Raw genomic sequence first — 21,425 nt, forward strand, 5'->3', positions numbered from 1 at the left:
ACACAATATTTCAGTGTAGATTTTCTATTTATTAAGCCAATCGCTATATTCTTTCCTCTTTTGCTTTATATCGATGAAATCGACTCTAGAGTCGTATTCTTCAAACCCACTGATACCGACCTTTTCAAATTCTCTCATAGCTTTCCTCATTTCAATTTTCTTCAAATACTTATCATCTTGTTGAATCAACTTATTATCAATCGATAACTTGGGTCCATTTTCAACTGATATTATTGATCCAATTATAAATGTAACTAATGCCAATATAACCTCGACTGTAATTTCCGTTGGTAATGGTAAATAGTCGTATTCAATGTGTGTTTTTAACAATTGGTGAAATTCGAACGACGAATATGCAGCATGTATAAATAGCAAAGAACCTAAAAGGTATAGAACCGATGATTGTATCATATTTCCATGCCAATTATATAGAAGTAATAATTGTTCTTTTAGTATCTTTTCATTATATGTCGTGGTTGAATCCTAAAAAATGAATGTCGTGACTATTTCAATGTCGCAAATTGAAATGTGTTTATTATGACGCTTTGAAGATCTGTAAGAAGGGACACCAGCTTCAGAGATCTTACGATAATGTTAAGTTGCATTCTCAGACTTTTATCATTGTCTCACGCTGGCTAGTATATGTAACAATTTCAGGATCGTATGACGTCGTCGTTCTGTACTCAGTCTGTATCCAAGTCATTGGTTACTCTCGATACGTGTCTTAAAACTCGAGTAGTGGTTTCAAATTAGATCATGATATGCTTTGTTTGTTCCTTTTATATAAAAAAGCTGAGCCTTAGTTCTGTTCATGAATTGGAGGTAAATTGGTGATTAAGCTGCGATATTAATGCATTATATATTGACTAGAACAATGGTTGGTATAATCGTGTGAACTTTGCCAATTACGCTGAAATTACCCTCAGACAAAGTCAAAGTAAACACTATACGTTAGCACATATACATATCGATGTATTATATGTCCTATGTTATTAGAGATTGGTTGCAAGATAATTCATTAAATACTTCTTATCGGGAACACAAAATTGAAATGGTGCAAAATACTGGTCACAAGCTTATCTTTGTGAAAATATTAATAATTGTCTAACAAACAATAGCATTTTAGCACCCTAATTGAATTCTATAGAGTAGATATTGACTAACTTGATTTAGGTACGATATATTAATGATGAAGTTAAATTTGATTATACTGATGCTTATAGCAAATTTTGCTGTTTCTTATGGACTTTATGTGCCTGGGTATGACCTTCATTACTTGAATACTGGTGTGGCTGAAGCAGTACAAAAGGTTTTATCCTTAAATCTATTTCCAAATTACGACGACAAAGTAGATTCACTGGATACCACAGAACAATCTGAATATGAAAAATGGTTAGTAACTCAAGGAAATACTTCGTTTCAAGGAATTTTGAATAATATTGGAGGCATTAGTGAGTTCCTAGAAGGAACGGAGGTTAGTGAAGGGGCAGTCATTGCATCTCCTTCAAAGAATAAACCAAATTATTTCTACCAATGGGTCAGAGATGCTGCATTAACCATTCGATCCTTGGTTCATTATCTTGAGGACAACAATACTAACAACCAGAAGATATGTTCCATAATTGAAAAATATATTGAAAATAATTACTACTTGCAAAGATTACCGAACAATCTGGGGAGGTTTGATGATAATACTCGATCAGGTTTAGGAGAACCAAAATTTATGCCCGATTGTACAGCTTTCGATGAGCATTGGGGGAGACCTCAAAATGATGGGCCAGGATTAAGAATTTCGACAATTGTTTCCTACCTAAATTTAATAGAAAAGTATAGACTAAGCTTGTCTAATAAGTTTTTAAAAGATGAAAGATTTATATACGACGAAATCATTAAACCAGATTTATTTTATATTGTTAAAAATTGGAAGAAGGAGAGTTTTGACATTTGGGAAGAAGTCAATTCTATTCATTTCTTTACATCTATGTCCCAATTGAGAGCTGTTATAGATGGGCTCAAGTTAGCCAAGAAATATGAAGTAGATAAACAGTTTGTTGACCAATTGTATGAATCTATCACCAACTTGAAGCTGTTTATTGAAGTTGACGCAAGATTTGCTATCCCATCATCTCTTTATATTATTGAGACACCAGGCTTATTTTCTAGTGGTAAAAGATCAGGACTAGATGCTGCTGCTTTACTCGCAAGTATACATTCACATGACCTTGAAGTTGATGAATACTCTGATGTACCGTTTGATGTTAATGACTATCACATTTTAAATACGATTAATGCAATGGCTTCTGACATGAGGTTTAGGTATCCAATAAACCGTGATAGAATAGGAAAACCTTCACTTGGTGTTGCGCTAGGCAGATACCCTGAGGATATTTATGATGGAGTAGGGTCATCAGAGGGTAATCCATGGTTTATCGCGACTGCGTCAGCAGCAGAAGTTATTTTTAAAACAGTTTACAAGCTACTGGACAGTCAACAAGATTTATTGATTAACAAATATAATCAAGAATTCTTTAAGTCATTCATTAACTTTGAAGCCGACGATTTAGAAGAATTTGTCATTCCGTGTAATTCCATCCGGTACAACAATGCGTTACTTAATTTATTTGACTTTGGTGACTCCTTTTTGAAGATAATAAAAGACCATGTTGATGGAAATGGTCATATGTCTGAACAATTCAATAAATATACGGGCTACATGCAAGGTGCTATGGACCTAACTTGGAGTTATAGTGCATTCTGGAATGCTTTGAGGTGGAGAAATAAGACCCTTGAAGTCATATCCAATCACAATAATAATCATAATTAGCTGCATATTCTGACTTATTTATATTTATACAATTACTTATTACTAATATTATACAATTTATTTATCCATATTATTTATAGTTTCAAAAACTGAAACATTTTCAAAGTTCTTTTCTGTCCTGTAGCATTCGCTACTTCTATCCAATAATTCTGTCATTTCGTCATCAGTCAACTTATTCTCGTTTGCTCGTTCATCCACATCGTAGTCATTATCACCGGATTGGTTTTCTTTGACCTCGCCGTTAATTCTAAAACTTTTCGATAAATTAACCAAATTCTTAAAGTTAAGGTTCTTTTCATTTATGACTTTTTGGAATTTATTAAACTTAAATTCACCCATTTGAATAATGATTTTTTCAAGAAACCTCTTAGAATATGATTTACTGATCAAAATTTCTTCTATTGAATTCTTTATGAGAAAACGGTAAATCTTAACAGGCTTGGTTTGACCTATTCTATGTACCCTGTCAATTGCTTGTAAGTCTATTTGTGGATTCCAATCATTATCAAAGATGATAACAGTATCCGATGCAGTTAAATTAATACCTAAACCACCTGCTCTAGTAGATAATAAAAATACTTGCTGTTTCGAATTTTTGGCATTAAATTCCGTTATCTCTTCCTCCCTATCCAGTTGATTCATTGATCCATCTAGTCTGCATATCTCAACATTCTCGTAAACTAGCCAATCATTTATCAAGTCTAGTACCTTAGTAAATTGAGAAAATATAAGTACTTTGTGATTTTTCAGTAATAACTCATCCAACAATTGCTGCAAAACTTTGAACTTTGACGAATTGCGCAATAACAAGTCCATAAATTGAGCATCCTTATTAGAATATGGTTCAAATGGTTCGTAGAATATATATGGCGAATTACAGATATTTCTTAACTGGATGATTAAGTTTTGTAACGATAGATGCTTTAAGCGTTTGAGACACTTATAATACAAGTTATCAAAAATGTATTCTTTTCTTTTTTTCTTGGGTAATTTTGCAATTTGCTTCTCATCTAACTCTGGTTTCGAGTTATCGATATGTTCTTCGATATAATCAAATTCGTCATCACTATCGGCTTCTTTGAACGATCCAAGTTTTGACCGCTTCTCGGCAGGTATCACTGCTAATTTCTTCTCCATTAACTTAGTGATTTCAGACGCATCAAACAAATCACCATGGTTATAGTGAATATATTCCTTCAAGTATACTTCTAGTAATCCAAACAACAAATTATTATTCAACGCATCATTATACAACTTTTTCTGCAAGGTGCTGAGAGATATATGAATGATGTATTCCTTCTTGGGAGGTAAATTGCGGATTACATCTTTCTTCAACCGTCTTAGGATAAACGGCTTCAAAATGGTATGCAAATTCTTGACCAAGCTCTCCTGGATATTCATTTCAATCAAGCGGTTTGTTTCATCGTCGTTACCAGTATTCTGTTGCTGGAAATTGGTCAATTCATCAAAATTGAACCATTGTTGGAATAGATCCAAGTCGTGGAAAATATCAGGGAGTATAAAGTTCAACAACGACCACAACTCGTCGAGATTATTCTGTAACGGGGTACCCGTAATCAAAAGCTTATTATTCACATTTAGCTTTTTCAAGAACTTGATCAATGTGCAATTCATATTCTTTAACCTATGGCCCTCGTCGACAATGAGGTATTTCCAGTTGATGCGGTTGAGCTTGGAAAAGTCTCTGATAGATATCTCGTACGATGTTAACACGATGTTATAATCAGAGCTTATGGCGAGGTCAGACCGCTCTTGTTTCGATCCGATGTATTTCAACATCTTGAGCGACGGCGCAAACCGTTTGACCTCATTGCACCAGTTGGAAATAGTCGACAACGGCACCACAATAAGAAAGGGGCCATTGATGCCGTTTTCCATAAGAAACGTCAAGAACGCAATGCATTGGATCGTCTTCCCGAGCCCCATCTCGTCCGCCAATATCCCATTCAACCCATTTTCAAACAACGTGATCAACCACTCCATACCGTCCAACTGGTAGTCCTTGAGCGTGCCTCCCGAGAACAACCGTGGCTGCTTGTGGGTAGACATTTCGGCGGATGGTGCCGAAAGCATCGATACCACGTCGTGTTTGGGAGTCTTTGTCTGTCGTTTTACACCCTTCCTACGCTTGGAAGGATGATTCTCAGACGTGTCAGCGGCTATTCCCCTGGCCTGTTTCTTGTCCATGGTGTTCTGCAATATATTCTCCGCCATGATCTGCGAGTACACCTGCGACCGCTGGATCAATGTGTTTAACCTTTCGAGCTTGACGGACGTGTTGAGGCTATCGAACTCTTCCTGGCGGGCCGAACGGGGTTCATCGTACACTGCGAGGTCATCTTCGTTGGTCATGGATACTATATAGAGATATTAACAGTCTAATTAAGGAAGACTTCTTTAGAATATGTATCATATCAATTTGACGCCAGAAGGCAAGGTTTCTGTGCAACAAACCGCGTATGGTGGCGGTACGACTCCGCTGTCCGCCATATTATATTACTTTGTTGAGAATATTTCATGTGTAATCTCAGAGATCGTTACTAAACGAAATATAAAAATATTCGAACAACCTTTCCAATAGTTTTGTAAAAGCAGTGATTAACTCAAGTTGCTTTGATATCACCTGTTGATTTATTGCTTAGTCTCATCTGAAATAATTCATTTACATATTTTTAACCTTAGGTCGATTTGATTTATGATTTTTTATTTTCAAAAGTGTATTTTTGTTTCCCCATATTTCCCCTAAGCAAAATAAGAAAGTGCATTAGTTGACAACAAAGTCAATGTCGACTACAAACATTGCCACCAGCACTAAGCCACAATTGTTTATATGTCCCAGTTGCTCAAAAAGCTTTACCAGGAAAGATTATTTATATCGTCATGAAAAGAACCATTCTCAAGTTAAACCATTCAAATGCGACCAATGTAATTTATCATTCACAAGAAGTGACTTACTTACAAAGCATTACAAATCAAAATCACATCAAAGAGTAAAAAATGAATTGAATTCCTGTAGCGGCAAAAGCATTGTTGGCAATAGTAGCAACAGTAATCCGAAACAAGCTCCTTATAAGGTCGAAAAAAGAAGCAGTCGTCTGGTCGATTCCTCAACTTCTTCAATTATGAATGATACTCTATTAAATCAACATGCACCTAGTCTCAATCAATTTAATAAAGAACGTGAAATGAAAGAATTTAAAAGGTTAGGCATCCCAGATTTTTTAAATCGGCATTTTAATGATGAGAAAATACCTGCTCCTCCTCCACAACCTTCAATCATTTTGCCAGCTATTCCAAGTAATTGTAATGATAACTCCTCAATAGCTTCTGCAAATATGTTTATGAATCGATCACAAGAGAAAGGAAAAGCAGTGGACTCGAATACTCATACTTCTGCCAAAGAACAACAGAATCCTAATAGTCATTATTTAAATTCGCATAATGATTCGGCTCCGACTCCAAATACTTCCATGCCTGGTAGAAATGATATATCTGGTGGTGGTTCAGAAATGGACTCAAATGCTCCTCCTGGAATTATAGATAATGATTTATTATGGCTATTCAATGATATTACACCAGTAGATAATTTGTTTTGGTTATTCAGTGATATATCCCCACTGGATAATAGCGGTACTGGGAGTGGAAGTGGAAGTGGCAATAAACTAGCTAATTCTAATGATTGGAACCCGACAACGAGCTCTCTCGCTGAAGCTCATTCGAATACTAATATTTCTAAGTCACTTAATAATCATGATGATATAGCTTCATTCATGTATCAAAATTTGTACAATGAGAGTACCAATACAAAAATTAATAATAATAAAATAAATATGAATGAATCCACAAGATCAAGAATTATTCATACTTTATCCTCAGTTAATCAATTAAACAAAGTTTCATTAAAGAGATTTGAAGAATACTTGGATTTGTATTGGTTTAATTTTGCTCAAACTTTCCCTATAATTCATCAAGCTACTTTCGATCCTAATACAATGAACATTTATTTATTAATAAGCATAATAGTGATTGGTATGGCCCATTCGTTGGATAAGTTAGAATATGAAACTTCTATTGCAATTAATAAAAAATTAAGACGAATCATCTATGATGTTATTGAAGATAATACAGAATTACCTTTACCGTTAATGCAGGCATTAATGCTACATAATTTTTCTGCTAAGAATTTTGGTGATACTCAGTTAAGCAAAATAGCACAAATTGATCATGGTTCAAATATTATGTATTTAAAATTTAGTGGATTTTTAAATAATTTGACAGAGCCCATAGTCTATAAACAAAAAAATGCCAGCTTGACTGAACTAACGGAACAATGGCAAAATTGGATTCAATACGAGAGTTGTAAAAGATCCGTCTTCTTTGAATTTATATGTGATACTCAACATGCAACATTTAGCAAAATAAGATCTTTATCTGCATTTGATATTAAATTAGAATTGCCCTGCAGTGATGAAGTTTGGAATTGTGCTGACTCGCTCAGATTTTTTGAAGAATATCAAAAACAGCCAAAAGGACTATGCGCAAGACCAAGATTAGATATCTCAAGCAAATATGTCTATAGTAAAGAACTTGAATATCTTTATAATAATGATAGTAATGATGAAATTAAAAATGATAATGTTTATGGTTATGGTAGTGACAATACTAATTTTAATAGGACTTTCGAATTTTCAAATAATGAAAATTATTTAACTGATTCTTTCAATATAAAAGCGCCTAAAGATACGGCTGATTTGTCCAATGCTTCTGATACATCAAGACTGCAACAATCAATTAAAAAGGAGAATAAATGGCCAACTTTTTTGTGGGGTTTAAAATCCATGATGACTACATATAAAGCAAATCAAAAAGAATATCCATTAGATTGTTATTCATTATTTTCAAGATATATTATTTTACATGGGCTTTTAAGAGTTTGCTGGGATATGAGAGGTCAAAGTCTTTTAGATTTAGGTTTCATATCAAAAAAGAAATTGGGAGAATTTTTTAAAAAATTAGAAAATGCATTTTTAAATTGGAAAAGGTATTTTGATTTACATGTTAAACTATATGAAAAGCAAATAGAATCTGATGAAGACGTGTATGTAAAACATTCCCCAAATAAGCACTTAATACTATCGTTAAATAATTACGGACCAACCAATGCGTCATGGGCAAATATTAGCTTTTATTATACAGGATTATTTTGCCTTTATGCAGATATACCTTCAGTAACAATGTTTGCAGCTGAATATAAAAACTTTCACTATGTTACCAAAACAGTATACAAGGGAATCAAAGAAATGGAATATGAAAGAAATAAACTAATAATTGAACAATGGGCAAGATCAATATATGGTAAATTTGCATTAGTTGAAGCTTGTAAATTTTTAAGATTAGTTTATGGAAACGAAGAAACAATTAATACATTCTCACACATACCACAAGCAGCATATCTTGCAGCATTAATTATATGGTGCTATGAAATCAAGAGAGATTGTCGAAACGTTGAGATGAATAGAGAAAGAAATGACGAGGTTGAACGTGATAAAATTAAATTGGATGCAAGTAAATATTTTGACCTTCTTGGTAACATCCATTATGAATTATCAAGAAGCGACGCTCGGGAATATTTTTCAATGATTTTAGATTTGAAAAATGACTTGAATGATGATTACCTAGACGAGCAAAATAATAATCAAGACTTCATTGGTAGAAATGATTATGAGGAATTTAAAGAAAGACAAATGAATACCATTGGAGTTGTTTGTTATGTGTTACATCTATTGAGAAATTGTAAGTGGGTCTACTCGATAGATTTGGTCCAGCAATTGGAACATGTTATTATAACGTATGAGAAAATATAGCTCTTCATATTTATTTTCAATATATTGTTAAATTTTTATACTTATGACCATGTTTATTAATTTGTTCAGTCAATATTTTAGCAATCAGATATTGAAATAATTGTTATGATTTTATGAAAAATTTACAAAGCCTCGAACTAAACGTCTTAGGAAACATTAGTAAACGAAGTTGAAATTAAGCACAACCTTCATAATTTTCGATCGCAGTAACTTTCTTAGCAGAAGCACTAGTCTGATCAAACGCATAAGTCAACCACTCTTTAACCAATCTTCTGGCAAGTTCTAAACCAATAACTCTTTGACCCATACATAAAACTTGACAATTGTTGCTTAATATGCTTCTTTCAACGCTGAATGAATCGTGAGCAGTGACGGCTCTAATACCCTTGACTTTGTTAGCAGAAATGGCAACACCTAAACCAGTACCGCAAATTAAGATGGCTCGGTGAGCTTCACCTTTGGCAATTTTTTCCGCAGCATCAATACCAATCAAAGGATAAGCAGTTTTGCTACCATTGGAGTCAACGCCTACATCAATAACTTTTTCAACATTCGTATTAGATTCAAGATCTTTTTTGATTTGTTCCTTGTATTCGTAACCTGCTTGGTCGCAGCCAACTACGATTCTTAATTTAATGTTACTCATTTTCTGTGTAGTGGTATGGGAAGACAATAATAACTGGAGCAAAAAATAATTTGCATGAGGTCAAATTGGCAATTAGACTATACTTAAATAAATTCAACAAACCTTTATAAATACACAAACCTAAACCATTCAACGCCTGCATCATTCTCAATCAAGCAGTAACCACCATGAAGACAATGACGTAAACTACAAGATCAATTTCTTTCGACTCAACACAAAATTTTGCTAGTGATCTTCCCTCCACTATTGCTGAAAACTAACTTTAGCAGAATGATAAATTGTCAGAAAACATGATGGTGGAGGGTGGAGGTACATGCACCTTTTTTAAATTATTTTTCCATGCAGCACTTTCGCAAATGTTGCAAAATTGGGTGGAGAGTCGGTGGAGGCTCTCTACTTGCACCAGATTTTTAATTAGGATCGGATAAAAACGAAATATTTTGTTCATTATTGCCTTTCTTTCACATATTTATTTTCAGTACTTCTTTTGATACTTGTTAGTGGCTATTTTCAAGGACTTCAACATTGTGAATTCTTAACATGTCCGACAAACACTTCTTACCATCAGACACAGGAAAGCTTGTTCCAAATTGTTTAAGAGCCATCACATACGAATATGAATTTCTATCCTTATTAGATAAAGAAAAAGTCATTTACAACAATGAATTTGATAGATCAAAAGTTGCTTTAATCAGTGGGGGTGGCTCTGGTCATGAACCTGGCTTTTATGGTTTAGTTGGTTCAGGTATGCTTTCAGCAGCTGCTCAAGGTGATATTTTTGCTTCCCCAAATTATAAAAACGTGAAGGCTGCAGAGAAAGTTTGTCACGAACTTGGAGATTCAGGTGAATGGGCTGGTTGTATCTTCATTATCACAAACTATACTGGTGATAATCTTTATTTTGGTATGGCTGCTCAAGACTTAATTGCTAGATATGGCAATGAAAAAATTCGTATTCTTAGAGTTACAGATGATGTTGCAATTAAAAAAAGTTCTAATTCATTAGTTGGTAGACGTACCTTAGCGGGTATTACCATTGTATCCAAACTTGCTGGCGCAGCCTCTCAAAACGGTCACAACAAAGATGAAGTTTTTGAATTTGGTCAAAAAGTCATTGCTTCCACTGCGTCTGTTAATGCTGGTTTGGACCATGTTCATATTCCTGGTCACAGAATGGATGTAGAATTCGGAAAATTAGGCAAAACTCAATTAGAAATTGGTTTAGGTATTCACAATGAACCTGGAGCTCAGAAATTAGATTACATTCCAAGTAACGAAGAATTAGTTTTTACCTTGTTAGATATGATTTTAAATAAAGAAGATGAAGGTCGTGGTTTCTTTAATTATTCTAATGGGGATAAATTTGTTTTATTAATTAACAACCTAGGTGGTATTCCAATTATCGAAGAAAAGAATATTTTACACACCACTTTAGAAACCTTAAAAGAAAAATATGATATTATACCAGCTAGAATTTACACAGGCACCTTCTTTACTTCTTTTAACGCTCAAATCTTTACTATTACTCTTTTCAATGCTACCACTGCTGCAACCAAGACCTTTACGACTGATAAAATATTCGAACTCTTGGATGAACGAACTAATGCAACCTGTTGGCCAAACACTATATTTACTGGCAATGAATCCATTCAAAATGACAGAATCATCAGGGACTTTGTTGGATACGACGATGATGCTCCTAACACTGTTAAAGAAAGATCGCAAGATTTACGAATTGATCCAGAAAAATTAGAAAAGATTATTCGTACTGCTGCTGAAAGAGTTATTAAGAAGGAACCAGAATTAACTGATTGGGATACTAAGATGGGTGATGGTGATTGTGGTTATGGTTTAAGAACTGGAGCTGAAAAAGTATTACATAAATTAGAGGTAGATAAAATTGCATCCTCTGGTTCAATTCTCAAAGTATTACATGTTGTATTAAATGTTTTAAAAGATGATATGGGTGGTACCTTAGGTGCTATTATTTTCATCTTCATGAAATCTGTCATTAATGAGGTTGAAGAATTCCTAAGAGAAAATTCTAATCTAACTATTAATCAATTGTTTGCCTTTGCTTTGCCAGTTGGTCTTGAAACCTTATATACTTACACTAAAGCCAGACAAGGTCACAGAACTGTTATGGATGTATTGATTCCATTTGTTCATAGTTTTAGTGAAACTCAAGATATTAATAAGGCAGTACGAGTAGCATACAATGCTGCTGAAGGTACAAGAAGCTTGAAACCAAAGCTTGGACGTGCTACTTACGTTGGTGGATTAGCTGACAAAACCATTTTCCCACCAGATCCTGGCGCTTATGGTATATACGAGATTATTTCTGCATTAACGTTATAGATAGCCCATTTGTAATATTACTAGGAAGTATTTAATGTTATGCTTAAATCAATTATGAAAATTTTTTTTCAATGCAAAAAGTTCTGCAATTCAGCAATACTAGAATCACTCATATATTCTTAAATATTGTTAAATTAATACTGCTTATATTTAAAATACATTAAACAAGTCTTCTACAAAAAATATCGATTCATAAGCTTATGCATATATTAGTACAAGCTATAGAGATATCAAGAGACGAATCATCCGATATGCTGAATATTAACCTTTTCAATATCACGATCACGAGTTTGGCTCTCGTAAGGTAGCTCTCTAGCGATTTTTACAACATCCCAAGGAGTGTAAGGATTGGATAGTTCGAAGACGTTATCCATTTCCTCTAACGACCTACCAGCTGTTTCTGGATAGAAGAAATAAACGACTGGAATCATTAAGAGATTGATTACTGCGAAAATAGTATAAGTGTAGGAATCAATACTTTCGAAAGCAACTGGGGTGATCATAACTACCATAAAATTGAAAGACCAATTTGCAGCTGTACTTAACCCATTAGAAGCAGCTCTGATGTTTAATGGGGTAATTTCAGCTGGGTATAACCAGGTCATTCCTAACCAACCGATAGCGAAGAAACTGTTGAAAACGAATAAGAAGACAGCAGCAACAATAGCTGCAGCACCACTGTCATTGTGTTCTGGACTAGCAGCCCAGGTGGCACCGGTCAAGACAGCCATAGACATAGCTTGACCAGCAGCCCCAAATAACATCAATTTTCTTCTGCCAACTCTTTCAATCGTGTAGAATGCAACCCAAGAAACCATGAAATATTCAGTACCGTTACAGGCGGCTAGGATTCTCGCGTTCAAAGGATTTAAACCAATATATTTTTCGAATACAGTACCCGCATAGTAGGTGATTAAATTAATACCAGTAATTTGTTGCATAATTTGCGACCAGACGGCCAAGCAAGTTCTGTGGAAATTCTTGGTATCACCCTGAGCAAATAAAAGAAGAAGGTTGGATTTTTGTTCACCTTCATGTCTTTCCTTTTGTAAAGAGTTTTCAATTTCTCGAACTTCGTAGACAATAGTAGGATCATTAACTGGGATGTCATCAAGAGCAGAGAAAACTTTAGCAGCTTCATCCAATTTACCGGCTTTTAGTAACCATCTAGGAGATTCAGGTAAGTACATGATGAGGGGCAAGATGAATAGTGGGAAAAATATTTGGAACCCAATTGGGAATCTCCATGATACAGAACTATTTTTGATGAAGAAGAAGCCAAAATCGATCCAGTAGGAAATACAAATTCCACCAGTGATTAAGGCACCTTGAATCATAACTAATTTACCTCTCTTTTCTGACTTAGCACACTCAGATTGCCATATTGGAACGGTGGAAGTGTTCATACCGTTACCAATACCGGTGATAATTCTTCCGGCAATTAACTGACCAACGGAGAACGAGGAACACTGGATGACAGCACCAACAATCATAATACAACATCCAATGAGAATAGTTTTTCTTCTTCCAAGCATATCACCCAAGTACATAGTGGAAACGGCACCCGCTAAACAACCAATTTCATAAACGGCAATAACAAAACCCTGGAAAGTGGCGTGCTCTGGGTATTTAATTGTGTCTATAGATTCAAATGTGTTCCTAAAAGCTGGCAAAGTCAACAACGAGCCCATGACACCCTGGTCGTAACCGAAAAGTAAGAACCCCATACCAGCGAGAAATGAAATCATGTTATGCAATGTCTGACCTTTGAAACCCAAATACGTATAGGTTTTGGAGTCTTCAATTTGGATGATGTGATCTTGAACATAGTGCTTCTCATTTTTTGAGTCAAGAGGTTGTATCTTAGACGATATAGATTTTTCCGGTGAAACTGTCGACATACTTGCAGATTTCGAACTTTTTGTGTCTGTGATATATGTCCAATACAAAACAAAGGAAATGTAGAGGATTGAAAATTGATGAATAAGATGAATAAGATGAAAGATGTCAGGAATTATCTGAACTATTAATACTTCGCTCAAGTAACGAAAGCATTATTTGAATAATGCTTTGTATATCAAAGTATCGGGGATTGTGCATATTTTTTCTGCACCAAATAGTGCCCAAAATTTTGGAGATGAAAGCTGGTTGCTAAAGGGCTCCACGTCCAACTATAGCTAATTCCACCGTAATTTCTCCACCGTAAAGCCAAACGTTCTATGAACTAATCTAGTTTACGAATCGCCTTCGGAAAAAATAGCCTCTCCACCGAAATCTCTCCACTGAAAACTGCATGAACTATGCAGCATGCATCGATTATGTCTGAGCATGGGTGGAGGTTATCTCCACCAAGAAAACTTATGAAAATAACTTACCATAGTTAATTTTTTCCACTGAAGCTTGCCATGTGAAGTATGAAATTGATCGTATGCAAATTAGATATATATTTGTCGATTTTGTTTAATAGTAAATTTACAGCATTATTCTCCTGATTCAATTGATATCTTTTTAGCATACCCCTGGATATTTTCAATGACACTCCCCGATAAGAGAGAAACAGACATTACTGTGGTTTCATACATTTCCAACGAATTCACGGATGAGCTCCCTAGAGCATCGCCACCAAAAAGACACATAATGGACTTGTTGTCTTTAAAAGGTAAAGTAGCAGTTGTCACCGGTGCTGCGAGAGGTATTGGCCTTGCGATTGCGGAAACGTTTGCTGAAGCAGGTGCTGCTGTCGCCCTTGTAGATTACACCGACTGCTCAGAGCAAGCTCTCAAGTTAGCAACCAGGCTCAAGGTGTGTACCAAGGCATTCCAATGTGACGTTGCCGATTTAAAACGAGTCGAAGGAACAGTTCAGGCCATCGAAAAGGAATTTGGTACCATTGATGTTTTTGTCGCTAATGCTGGTATAGTATGGAAAACTGGTAACATCATAGACGAAGTCAACCGAGATGGTAAGACTTGGCAAACTATTATGGATGTTAACTTGAACGGTGCTTACTACTGTGCCCAGGCGGTTGGCAGAATATTTAAGAAAAATGGTAAAGGCTCTTTCATTGTTACTTCCTCCATGTCTGCTTCTATTGTCAATATTCCTATGAACTTGACCCCATATAACGTCAGCAAAGCTGGTGTTAAACATCTTGCCAAATCCTTAGCTATCGAATGGGCTGGTTTTGCTAGAGCAAACTCCATTTCTCCAGGTTATTGCGACACTGGTCTTAACGATCATTTACCAAGAGAATCCCGTGGTAAGATGTGGGCTCTAATCCCAGCTGGCAGAGAAGCTTTACCATACGAAATCGCCAGTGCTTATTTATACTTGGCTTCTGACGCTGCTTCTTATATTACCGGTTCTGACATAGCCATTGATGGTGGCTACACATCCATCTAAGTTGGATAGCGCCTCTCATTATATTTTATTTCTACTAAGTAGGTGGACCCGAAAGTCTAATATAGTAAAATCTACGAATCAAATTGTTAACAATACCTGTAGTATCAAGATCTATATTTCATCTTGGGATAACGATATGTCAGTCCAGAGAATATTTTAGGTTAGTACTCGCAATTCGATATATAAACGTTCGAAAATAGTTAGGTATTTCCTTACTGATTTGAGAGTTTTTTGCATCAAGTACAGTATATGTCTTGAGGAGCCAAATTTGAAATATGTGCATATTATTTATGGAATGACGTCATCGTGGAGCATCCAGAAAACAACCGCTGCTGCTTATGAGTCGACATCTCAGCGGACTGCACCAAAAGCATCGACACGCGTCGTTTTTGGGGTGCGTTTCGACAGTCCTTTGCTCCCTTTCTGGGCTTGGCGGCCCTCCTGTTTCTCACGATCATATTCTGCAAGATCTCTGCCATAAGTACACCTGCAATCGCTGGATCAGTGTGTTAAGAACTCGAGCTTAACAGACTACGGCCGACCGTGGTTCATCGTACACCCCCAGGTCGTCTTCGTTGGTCGTGGATACTAAATGGTGGTATTATGGAAGTTAAAGAGGATCTCTTACGTTATCGAGAGACCACTTAATAATTATGTACACTCAAAGTGTACGACTCCAGTGCGCGCCATATTATAAATTCTTCTTCTGCTGACCAAGTCACGATGTATTGCCTCACTGACTTTTGTCAGCGGAAGTGTGTGGCCGAAGGTTCTATTCAAACTGCACTGACGTCAACGTGGTTGCCGACTATTCTTATCACTTGCGTCGCTCACCGGGGCGTCGCACTGACGGCCGAAAAATTATCGGAGGAAGTGCGATAAGTAAACGATATCAAGGACTATTCATAGGCCGGTGTTGGGCTCCACATCTTCGATAATGTGGCACAGGCCAAGTCGAGAACTTTAATTACTGCTACCACTACTACTAATGCCGATATTTTTGCTACCACCACCGCTATTAATACTGCTACTACTAGTGCCATTACCACTGCTAATTCCCCCAAAACATAGTATCAATGGTACTCCTAATACTGTACAATCGTAGGGTTTAGCATGTCTAATCTGTCTAGCCTGTGTAGTGTATTCTCCTTAGTAGTGATCGGGTGCATGGATGTTTTTATCGACATCACACGACTCCATGATGACGTCTTTCTCATTGCATAACGGCCAAAAACATTTTACTACTATAAAGTCCTTGAACACCCATCAAGAAAATGTTGGCCCAAATAAATAGTACTTAAATATCCAAGGTGTTCTTCTTAAAACGATTATTTCAACCTCATACTGGGATTAAACCTTTGGCAATTTGCAGGTTCCACGCATCAACTTTAATCATGGGAAGAGAAAATATTTTGCACTATCAGTTAGAACACGAGCATGAGACGGATCTTCCGCAAGGTCAGATTACACCCCCGTTGGAAAAAAAACAACATGACATGGTCAAGAACTTGAGACAGTTGAATCCTAACTTCCCTTTCACTTTGCTGAAGGACTCGACTAAAGAAGAATTTTTAGAAAATAACCAGTACTATATCGACTCGATCAAACATAACCACTCAAATCAGGTATTTGAGTTGAATGGCAAAGGTCAGTCGCCACACACGTTGTGGATTGGGTGTTCCGACTCGCGGGCTGGTGAATCGTGTCTCTCAACATTGCCAGGAGAGATCTTCACCCACAGAAACATCGGAAACATTGTCACAGCCAACGATTTTTCGTCACAGGGAGTGATCCAGTTTGCGGTGGACGTATTGAAGGTGAAGAAGATCATTGTTTGCGGACACACCGATTGTGGGGGTATCTGGGCGTCGATGTCGTCGAAGCGTATCGGTGGGGTGTTAGACTTGTGGTTGACACCCATCAAACAGACGAGGGCCGCTAACTTGGCGTTGTTGGCCGAGTACAATAACGATCCAAAGTTGAAGGCACGCAAATTGGCGGAATTGAACGTGGTTCTGTCAGTGACGGCCTTAAAGAGACATCCATCGGCTTCGATGGCGTTGAAGAACGGCGATATTGAGGTATGGGGCATGATGTACGACGTCGGAACCGGTCGCTTGACCGACTTAGAGATTCCTCTCGACGAGTTTGAGGATTTGTTCCATGTTCACGACAACAAGGAAGACAACGACTTTGGACACTAGAGATTAGAGCATATAGCTGCAGAAGACAACTTTGCCGGTGATACTGGGAAACGATTATAGAGACTTAGTGGCTAGATATATAGTATTGGTAATGATAATGATAAAAAATGATATTGTAGGTTAACAGAGCATCAATGCAGTGAATTTATAGAGTCGCAATGCAATGTACAAGTGATAATACAAGTGAATTGTAGATTAAACGTATTTACATCTAGATTGAATACCCATTTTAGCAACAATACATATTATCGTTGTGCAAGCACATCTGAATGCACTGCCGACCCTCGATGTGTTGCTGATGCTATATGATATCTTAACCAGTGTATCGCAGTATTTGTTACACTCACTGGAATTGAGGTTGATTGATAGTTGTTAACACTCCCATGCGTCCCAAATCAAAATCCTACCCATCCGGATAATTGTCGAAGGTCATCTTAGATCTGCAGAATATCTAAATTAACTCCTAATTTAAAACAACCAACAATAAAATTAAAATTACTGTCAAAACAACAATGGTCACCAAACTACCGTTCTCCCGACACTTCTGTCTAAAGCTTTTCAACTTATTGGTAGCATTATTAAGCATAAACTGTGAACGTTCCACTCCCAGTTCTAAATCATTCAACATGATCAAATGGTCATCTATCTCTTCGTTAATATGCAACCCCATAGAATGCTGCCTTCTAACAGAATTATGCAATACTCCCAAGTCTTCATCCTGATTGATAATTTGTTGCTGGTGTTGGGCATACATTTGGGGATTAGTCTGACTCTCAAATGACGCAACTGACTCCTCGTCGTCTCTGTATGGCTTGAAATGTTGTTGAACCTCCGGAACAGGGCTTGTTTCTTCAACCTTATCCGAAAACCTCACCGACTTGCCTGGAATGTTCACTTTGGGTATTTCCTTCCTTTCGAACCCATATTCGTTTATATCGACATATATATCTTCTGTTAAGTTATTTGTTAGCTGGTGGTACCTATTGTGCAAATTTTCAAAGCCTAGAACCAACTCCTCATAAATGTCTGGCTTCGTGGTCCCCTTTTTGCTTAAATTAATAATATCATTCTGTATGTAATTCAAACTCTTAATGACCTTGTTCAAACAGTTGATCAAATCCAAATTGTCGTTAGATGACGGAACTAGTTTTAAAACGGTTATCAATCTGACTCGCTCTTCTATCACCGAATCAAGCTGGTCAAGATAGCTCCTAGTCTTGTTGATTAACGATTTAATATCTTTCGCTCCACTCATGTCTATAGGACTTACATCGTTATCTTCTCCTTGTAGTGGGATACTCGATCTATATTTAATCATTGCGTACTGCATACATATATATATATATATATATACTAGATAAATAATTCTATATGTTTCTATAAATATTGCTTAGGCATTGGATTGTCTGGTGGGCATAATCTACCGGGGTATTCGTATGTAACATTTATCTCTTTTTCATTAATTTGTCGTTATCGTCTCTTTGAATGAATTTTGGAGTCTGGTGCAGTTGTATCTTGTATAACTCCTTAAATACACCACTCACCTTTTTGGACGCCCCGTTAACATGTGTTCAAGAGACACATTAAATGTGTTGTTCGGTACACTATCCCCTATTTCACGGATTACATTGGCTAATTCTTCTTCAATCATTTGGTTCTCTTGCAATAGCAAGTCCTCAACACAATCAAGGACATTACCCAAGTTCTGAATGTTCATCATTCCTATATTTATTTGTTTCTGAAAACTCTGGTGATTACGGATCGTATGTTTCGGTAATTCCGGTAATTCCTTCATCGTGGGCCTCAGCGTTGGAATTATATCGGTATTTTTGGTATCAGTCGTTCCAATAGACCCATTATCATTAAACGAGTCAGTATATCGGGAAATATCCGACATTTCTGTATCTGTGTCGTCGTAATAATCTTTCTGTTCAAGGGCTAATGTATCTACAGCTTTTAATTCTGAAGATTCCAGCGTACTGAACATTGCTATATTATCTAACTGGTCTAGCAAAGCTTGTCTATTTCTCAGCATTTTCTTTACGTCACCTGCGCAATTATTTAATATCATTAACTATTCTTACCAGAAGAGCTTAATAGAAGCAACTGTTTCTTGAAAGATGTATTTTTTTTGTCTGGTTTATTCGTTATTTCACTTCAATTAACCTATTTAAAGATTGAAAACCCTGACCGAATCGCGTTTTCTATTCGCGTTATGTGTCTTTAAAATACGAATCTCCTATTGTTAGCAACACATGAACCTATTATTAGACCATACCGTTTCCTCTAGCAGCATACTATCGCAGGCAAATTGTAAAAGTTGGTAATTAGGCGTTGTAAGTGAATCTCGGTTGTTTAAACAACGAACTTTTTTGTCGTTAAAGTATAGCAAAATTGCCGGACTTGAGATAACGAACTGGTGCATCTACAAAATTTCAATGTTTGTAATAATTTCTACCATTGTTTATATGTGCCATATTGAACTGAACTACTAGATATAGTAAACACACTAGGCATTTTTGTTTTTGACAACAATATTGTAAAAAATCAATTTAGCATAAAGCACAATCGACATAATAAAATAACTATGCGACTACCATGACGTTATTCATGGAGGTAATGGAATATTTGTAGGCAATTTGAAATTGCCTTTGATGGAAAGATCATGTGTGTTTTAAAAAGTTTGTAACGTGTTTTAGGATGTCCATTCAGTAAGCTATGTAGTGATCGTTTATCATGAAGCTTAATCGTGCTTTTATTGCACGGGAATATACAATTACTCTGCGATGACCAATGTCGCGCGATAGGGAACATATCAAACATACACTTTGGACTAAAAATATAATGCCACGTATTCGTCACTCAAGCCTCTTAATCGTATATATTTATACTAGTCTGAAGTCCATAAGGCCAGTCGAATATCTAAATAACATTGGACTTGGCTTGTGGCTAGTTTCAGCCTAATAAGTACAGTATATATATTTACTGAACACCTACAGATTATTTTTGTGTTTCCATCGGCGACAGTAACAATGCGATTCTGAGATACCACGTTTAACGAGGTGTTTCAAGTTCGAGCTTCACTAACATGATCAAGCCTTACATACACCACGATTTATCAGAAACTAAAACACACTACGCAACTATTCCGTACGATGTAACGAATCAACCCCTATCTTAGCATGTCAGCTACGGTGCTATGTCATTCCTTATCTTATTTTGCAGCTTGTTTCGGAAACTCCGCGGTGGGTTTTGTGACATTTCCACGATCTAGATAAATAGCTTAAAGTTCGCCCTGTATCTTCGATACTAAAACTCTAACTTATTTTTACTATATTATTCAAATATACAAAAGAAATTAACAAAAATGACTTCAGACTCGACAAAAACAACTATAAAACCAGAAAAGACTGTATGCGTCTTTTGCGGATCAAGTTTTGGAAGCAAACCCAAGTTTGCTGAAGATGCGGCCAAGTTGGGAAAGGTCTTAGCTGATAAAAACTGGGGATTGGTTTACGGAGGAGGATCTACTGGTCTCATGGGAGCGGTTGCTGAAGGATGTGCTACTAATGGAGGATACGTACATGGAGTTATTCCGGAAGCATTGATTTCTAGAGAAAGAACCAAGGAGACAAGCGAAGAAGTGAACGATAAGTTAAAATCTTCTATTGATAACCACAACGGATCAACTCCAATCCCAGACTCAGAAAAATATGGACACACTACTTTAGTTAAAGACATGCATACTAGAAAAAGATTAATGGGTAAAGAAGCAGACGCATTTGTTGCGCTTCCCGGTGGATACGGAACTTTAGAGGAGTTGATGGAGATGGTTACGTGGTTCCAATTAAACATCCATAACAAGCCTATTGTTGTGTATAACATGGATGGTTTCTACGATAACTTTTTGACGTTTATCCAGGACTCCATTGATTCGCAGTTTGTATCTGTTAAGAATGGCGAAATCATGAAGGTGGCCACCACCGCCGACGAAGTCGTGGAAGCGATTGAGAACTACGTGATTCCTGAGGGTAGATTCGATTTGAAGTGGGAAGATATTTAGCTCATAGATATATAGATGTGTATACGTCTATTTATATTATACA

At 36.4% G+C, this 21,425-nt stretch overlaps 13 protein-coding genes across 13 annotated transcripts; 6 read left to right on the forward strand and 7 right to left on the reverse strand. All coding sequences in view use genetic code 12, as the record gives it.

Annotated features, from left to right (window-relative positions):
* Positions 1 to 24: 24 nt before the first annotated feature.
* Positions 25 to 411, reverse strand: DEHA2A12232g (DEHA2A12232p; the record flags this gene model as incomplete). Its single annotated transcript, XM_456862.1, has 1 exon — positions 25 to 411. The coding sequence occupies one exon, from the start codon at positions 409 to 411 to the stop codon at positions 25 to 27; it is 387 nt and encodes a 128-aa protein (XP_456862.1).
* A 775-nt stretch (positions 412 to 1,186) lies between these two features.
* On the forward strand, positions 1,187 to 2,824 carry DEHA2A12254g (DEHA2A12254p; the record flags this gene model as incomplete). Its single annotated transcript, XM_002769983.1, has 1 exon — positions 1,187 to 2,824. The coding sequence occupies one exon, from the start codon at positions 1,187 to 1,189 to the stop codon at positions 2,822 to 2,824; it is 1,638 nt and encodes a 545-aa protein (XP_002770029.1).
* A 57-nt stretch (positions 2,825 to 2,881) lies between these two features.
* On the reverse strand, positions 2,882 to 5,197 carry DEHA2A12276g (DEHA2A12276p; the record flags this gene model as incomplete). Its single annotated transcript, XM_456864.1, has 1 exon — positions 2,882 to 5,197. One exon carries the CDS (start codon positions 5,195 to 5,197, stop codon positions 2,882 to 2,884), a length of 2,316 nt encoding a protein of 771 aa, XP_456864.2.
* A 431-nt stretch (positions 5,198 to 5,628) lies between these two features.
* Positions 5,629 to 8,709, forward strand: DEHA2A12298g (DEHA2A12298p; the record flags this gene model as incomplete). The annotated part of the gene is made up of 1 exon (XM_456865.1): positions 5,629 to 8,709. One exon carries the CDS (start codon positions 5,629 to 5,631, stop codon positions 8,707 to 8,709), a length of 3,081 nt encoding a protein of 1,026 aa, XP_456865.2.
* Positions 8,710 to 8,884: 175 nt separating this feature from the next.
* DEHA2A12320g (DEHA2A12320p) lies at positions 8,885 to 9,355 on the reverse strand (the record flags this gene model as incomplete). The annotated part of the gene is made up of 1 exon (XM_456866.1): positions 8,885 to 9,355. The coding sequence occupies one exon, from the start codon at positions 9,353 to 9,355 to the stop codon at positions 8,885 to 8,887; it is 471 nt and encodes a 156-aa protein (XP_456866.1).
* Positions 9,356 to 9,895: 540 nt separating this feature from the next.
* Positions 9,896 to 11,713, forward strand: DEHA2A12342g (DEHA2A12342p; the record flags this gene model as incomplete). The annotated part of the gene is made up of 1 exon (XM_456867.1): positions 9,896 to 11,713. The coding sequence occupies one exon, from the start codon at positions 9,896 to 9,898 to the stop codon at positions 11,711 to 11,713; it is 1,818 nt and encodes a 605-aa protein (XP_456867.1).
* Positions 11,714 to 11,955: 242 nt separating this feature from the next.
* On the reverse strand, positions 11,956 to 13,614 carry DEHA2A12364g (DEHA2A12364p; the record flags this gene model as incomplete). Its single annotated transcript, XM_456868.1, has 1 exon — positions 11,956 to 13,614. One exon carries the CDS (start codon positions 13,612 to 13,614, stop codon positions 11,956 to 11,958), a length of 1,659 nt encoding a protein of 552 aa, XP_456868.1.
* A 631-nt stretch (positions 13,615 to 14,245) lies between these two features.
* Positions 14,246 to 15,115, forward strand: DEHA2A12386g (DEHA2A12386p; the record flags this gene model as incomplete). The annotated part of the gene is made up of 1 exon (XM_456869.1): positions 14,246 to 15,115. One exon carries the CDS (start codon positions 14,246 to 14,248, stop codon positions 15,113 to 15,115), a length of 870 nt encoding a protein of 289 aa, XP_456869.1.
* A 284-nt stretch (positions 15,116 to 15,399) lies between these two features.
* Positions 15,400 to 15,594, reverse strand: DEHA2A12408g (DEHA2A12408p; the record flags this gene model as incomplete). The annotated part of the gene is made up of 1 exon (XM_002769984.1): positions 15,400 to 15,594. The coding sequence occupies one exon, from the start codon at positions 15,592 to 15,594 to the stop codon at positions 15,400 to 15,402; it is 195 nt and encodes a 64-aa protein (XP_002770030.1).
* Positions 15,595 to 16,509: 915 nt separating this feature from the next.
* Positions 16,510 to 17,319, forward strand: DEHA2A12430g (DEHA2A12430p; the record flags this gene model as incomplete). The annotated part of the gene is made up of 1 exon (XM_456870.1): positions 16,510 to 17,319. One exon carries the CDS (start codon positions 16,510 to 16,512, stop codon positions 17,317 to 17,319), a length of 810 nt encoding a protein of 269 aa, XP_456870.2.
* A 463-nt stretch (positions 17,320 to 17,782) lies between these two features.
* On the reverse strand, positions 17,783 to 18,649 carry DEHA2A12452g (DEHA2A12452p; the record flags this gene model as incomplete). Its single annotated transcript, XM_456871.2, has 1 exon — positions 17,783 to 18,649. One exon carries the CDS (start codon positions 18,647 to 18,649, stop codon positions 17,783 to 17,785), a length of 867 nt encoding a protein of 288 aa, XP_456871.2.
* A 210-nt stretch (positions 18,650 to 18,859) lies between these two features.
* Positions 18,860 to 19,390, reverse strand: DEHA2A12474g (DEHA2A12474p; the record flags this gene model as incomplete). Its single annotated transcript, XM_456872.2, has 1 exon — positions 18,860 to 19,390. One exon carries the CDS (start codon positions 19,388 to 19,390, stop codon positions 18,860 to 18,862), a length of 531 nt encoding a protein of 176 aa, XP_456872.2.
* A 1,296-nt stretch (positions 19,391 to 20,686) lies between these two features.
* Positions 20,687 to 21,382, forward strand: DEHA2A12496g (DEHA2A12496p; the record flags this gene model as incomplete). Its single annotated transcript, XM_456873.1, has 1 exon — positions 20,687 to 21,382. The coding sequence occupies one exon, from the start codon at positions 20,687 to 20,689 to the stop codon at positions 21,380 to 21,382; it is 696 nt and encodes a 231-aa protein (XP_456873.1).
* Between the last annotated feature and the right edge of the window lie 43 nt (positions 21,383 to 21,425).

The sequence above is a fragment of the Debaryomyces hansenii genome (assembly GCF_000006445.2).
Source record: "Debaryomyces hansenii CBS767 chromosome A complete sequence".
Taxonomy (NCBI): domain Eukaryota; kingdom Fungi; phylum Ascomycota; class Pichiomycetes; order Serinales; family Debaryomycetaceae; genus Debaryomyces; species Debaryomyces hansenii.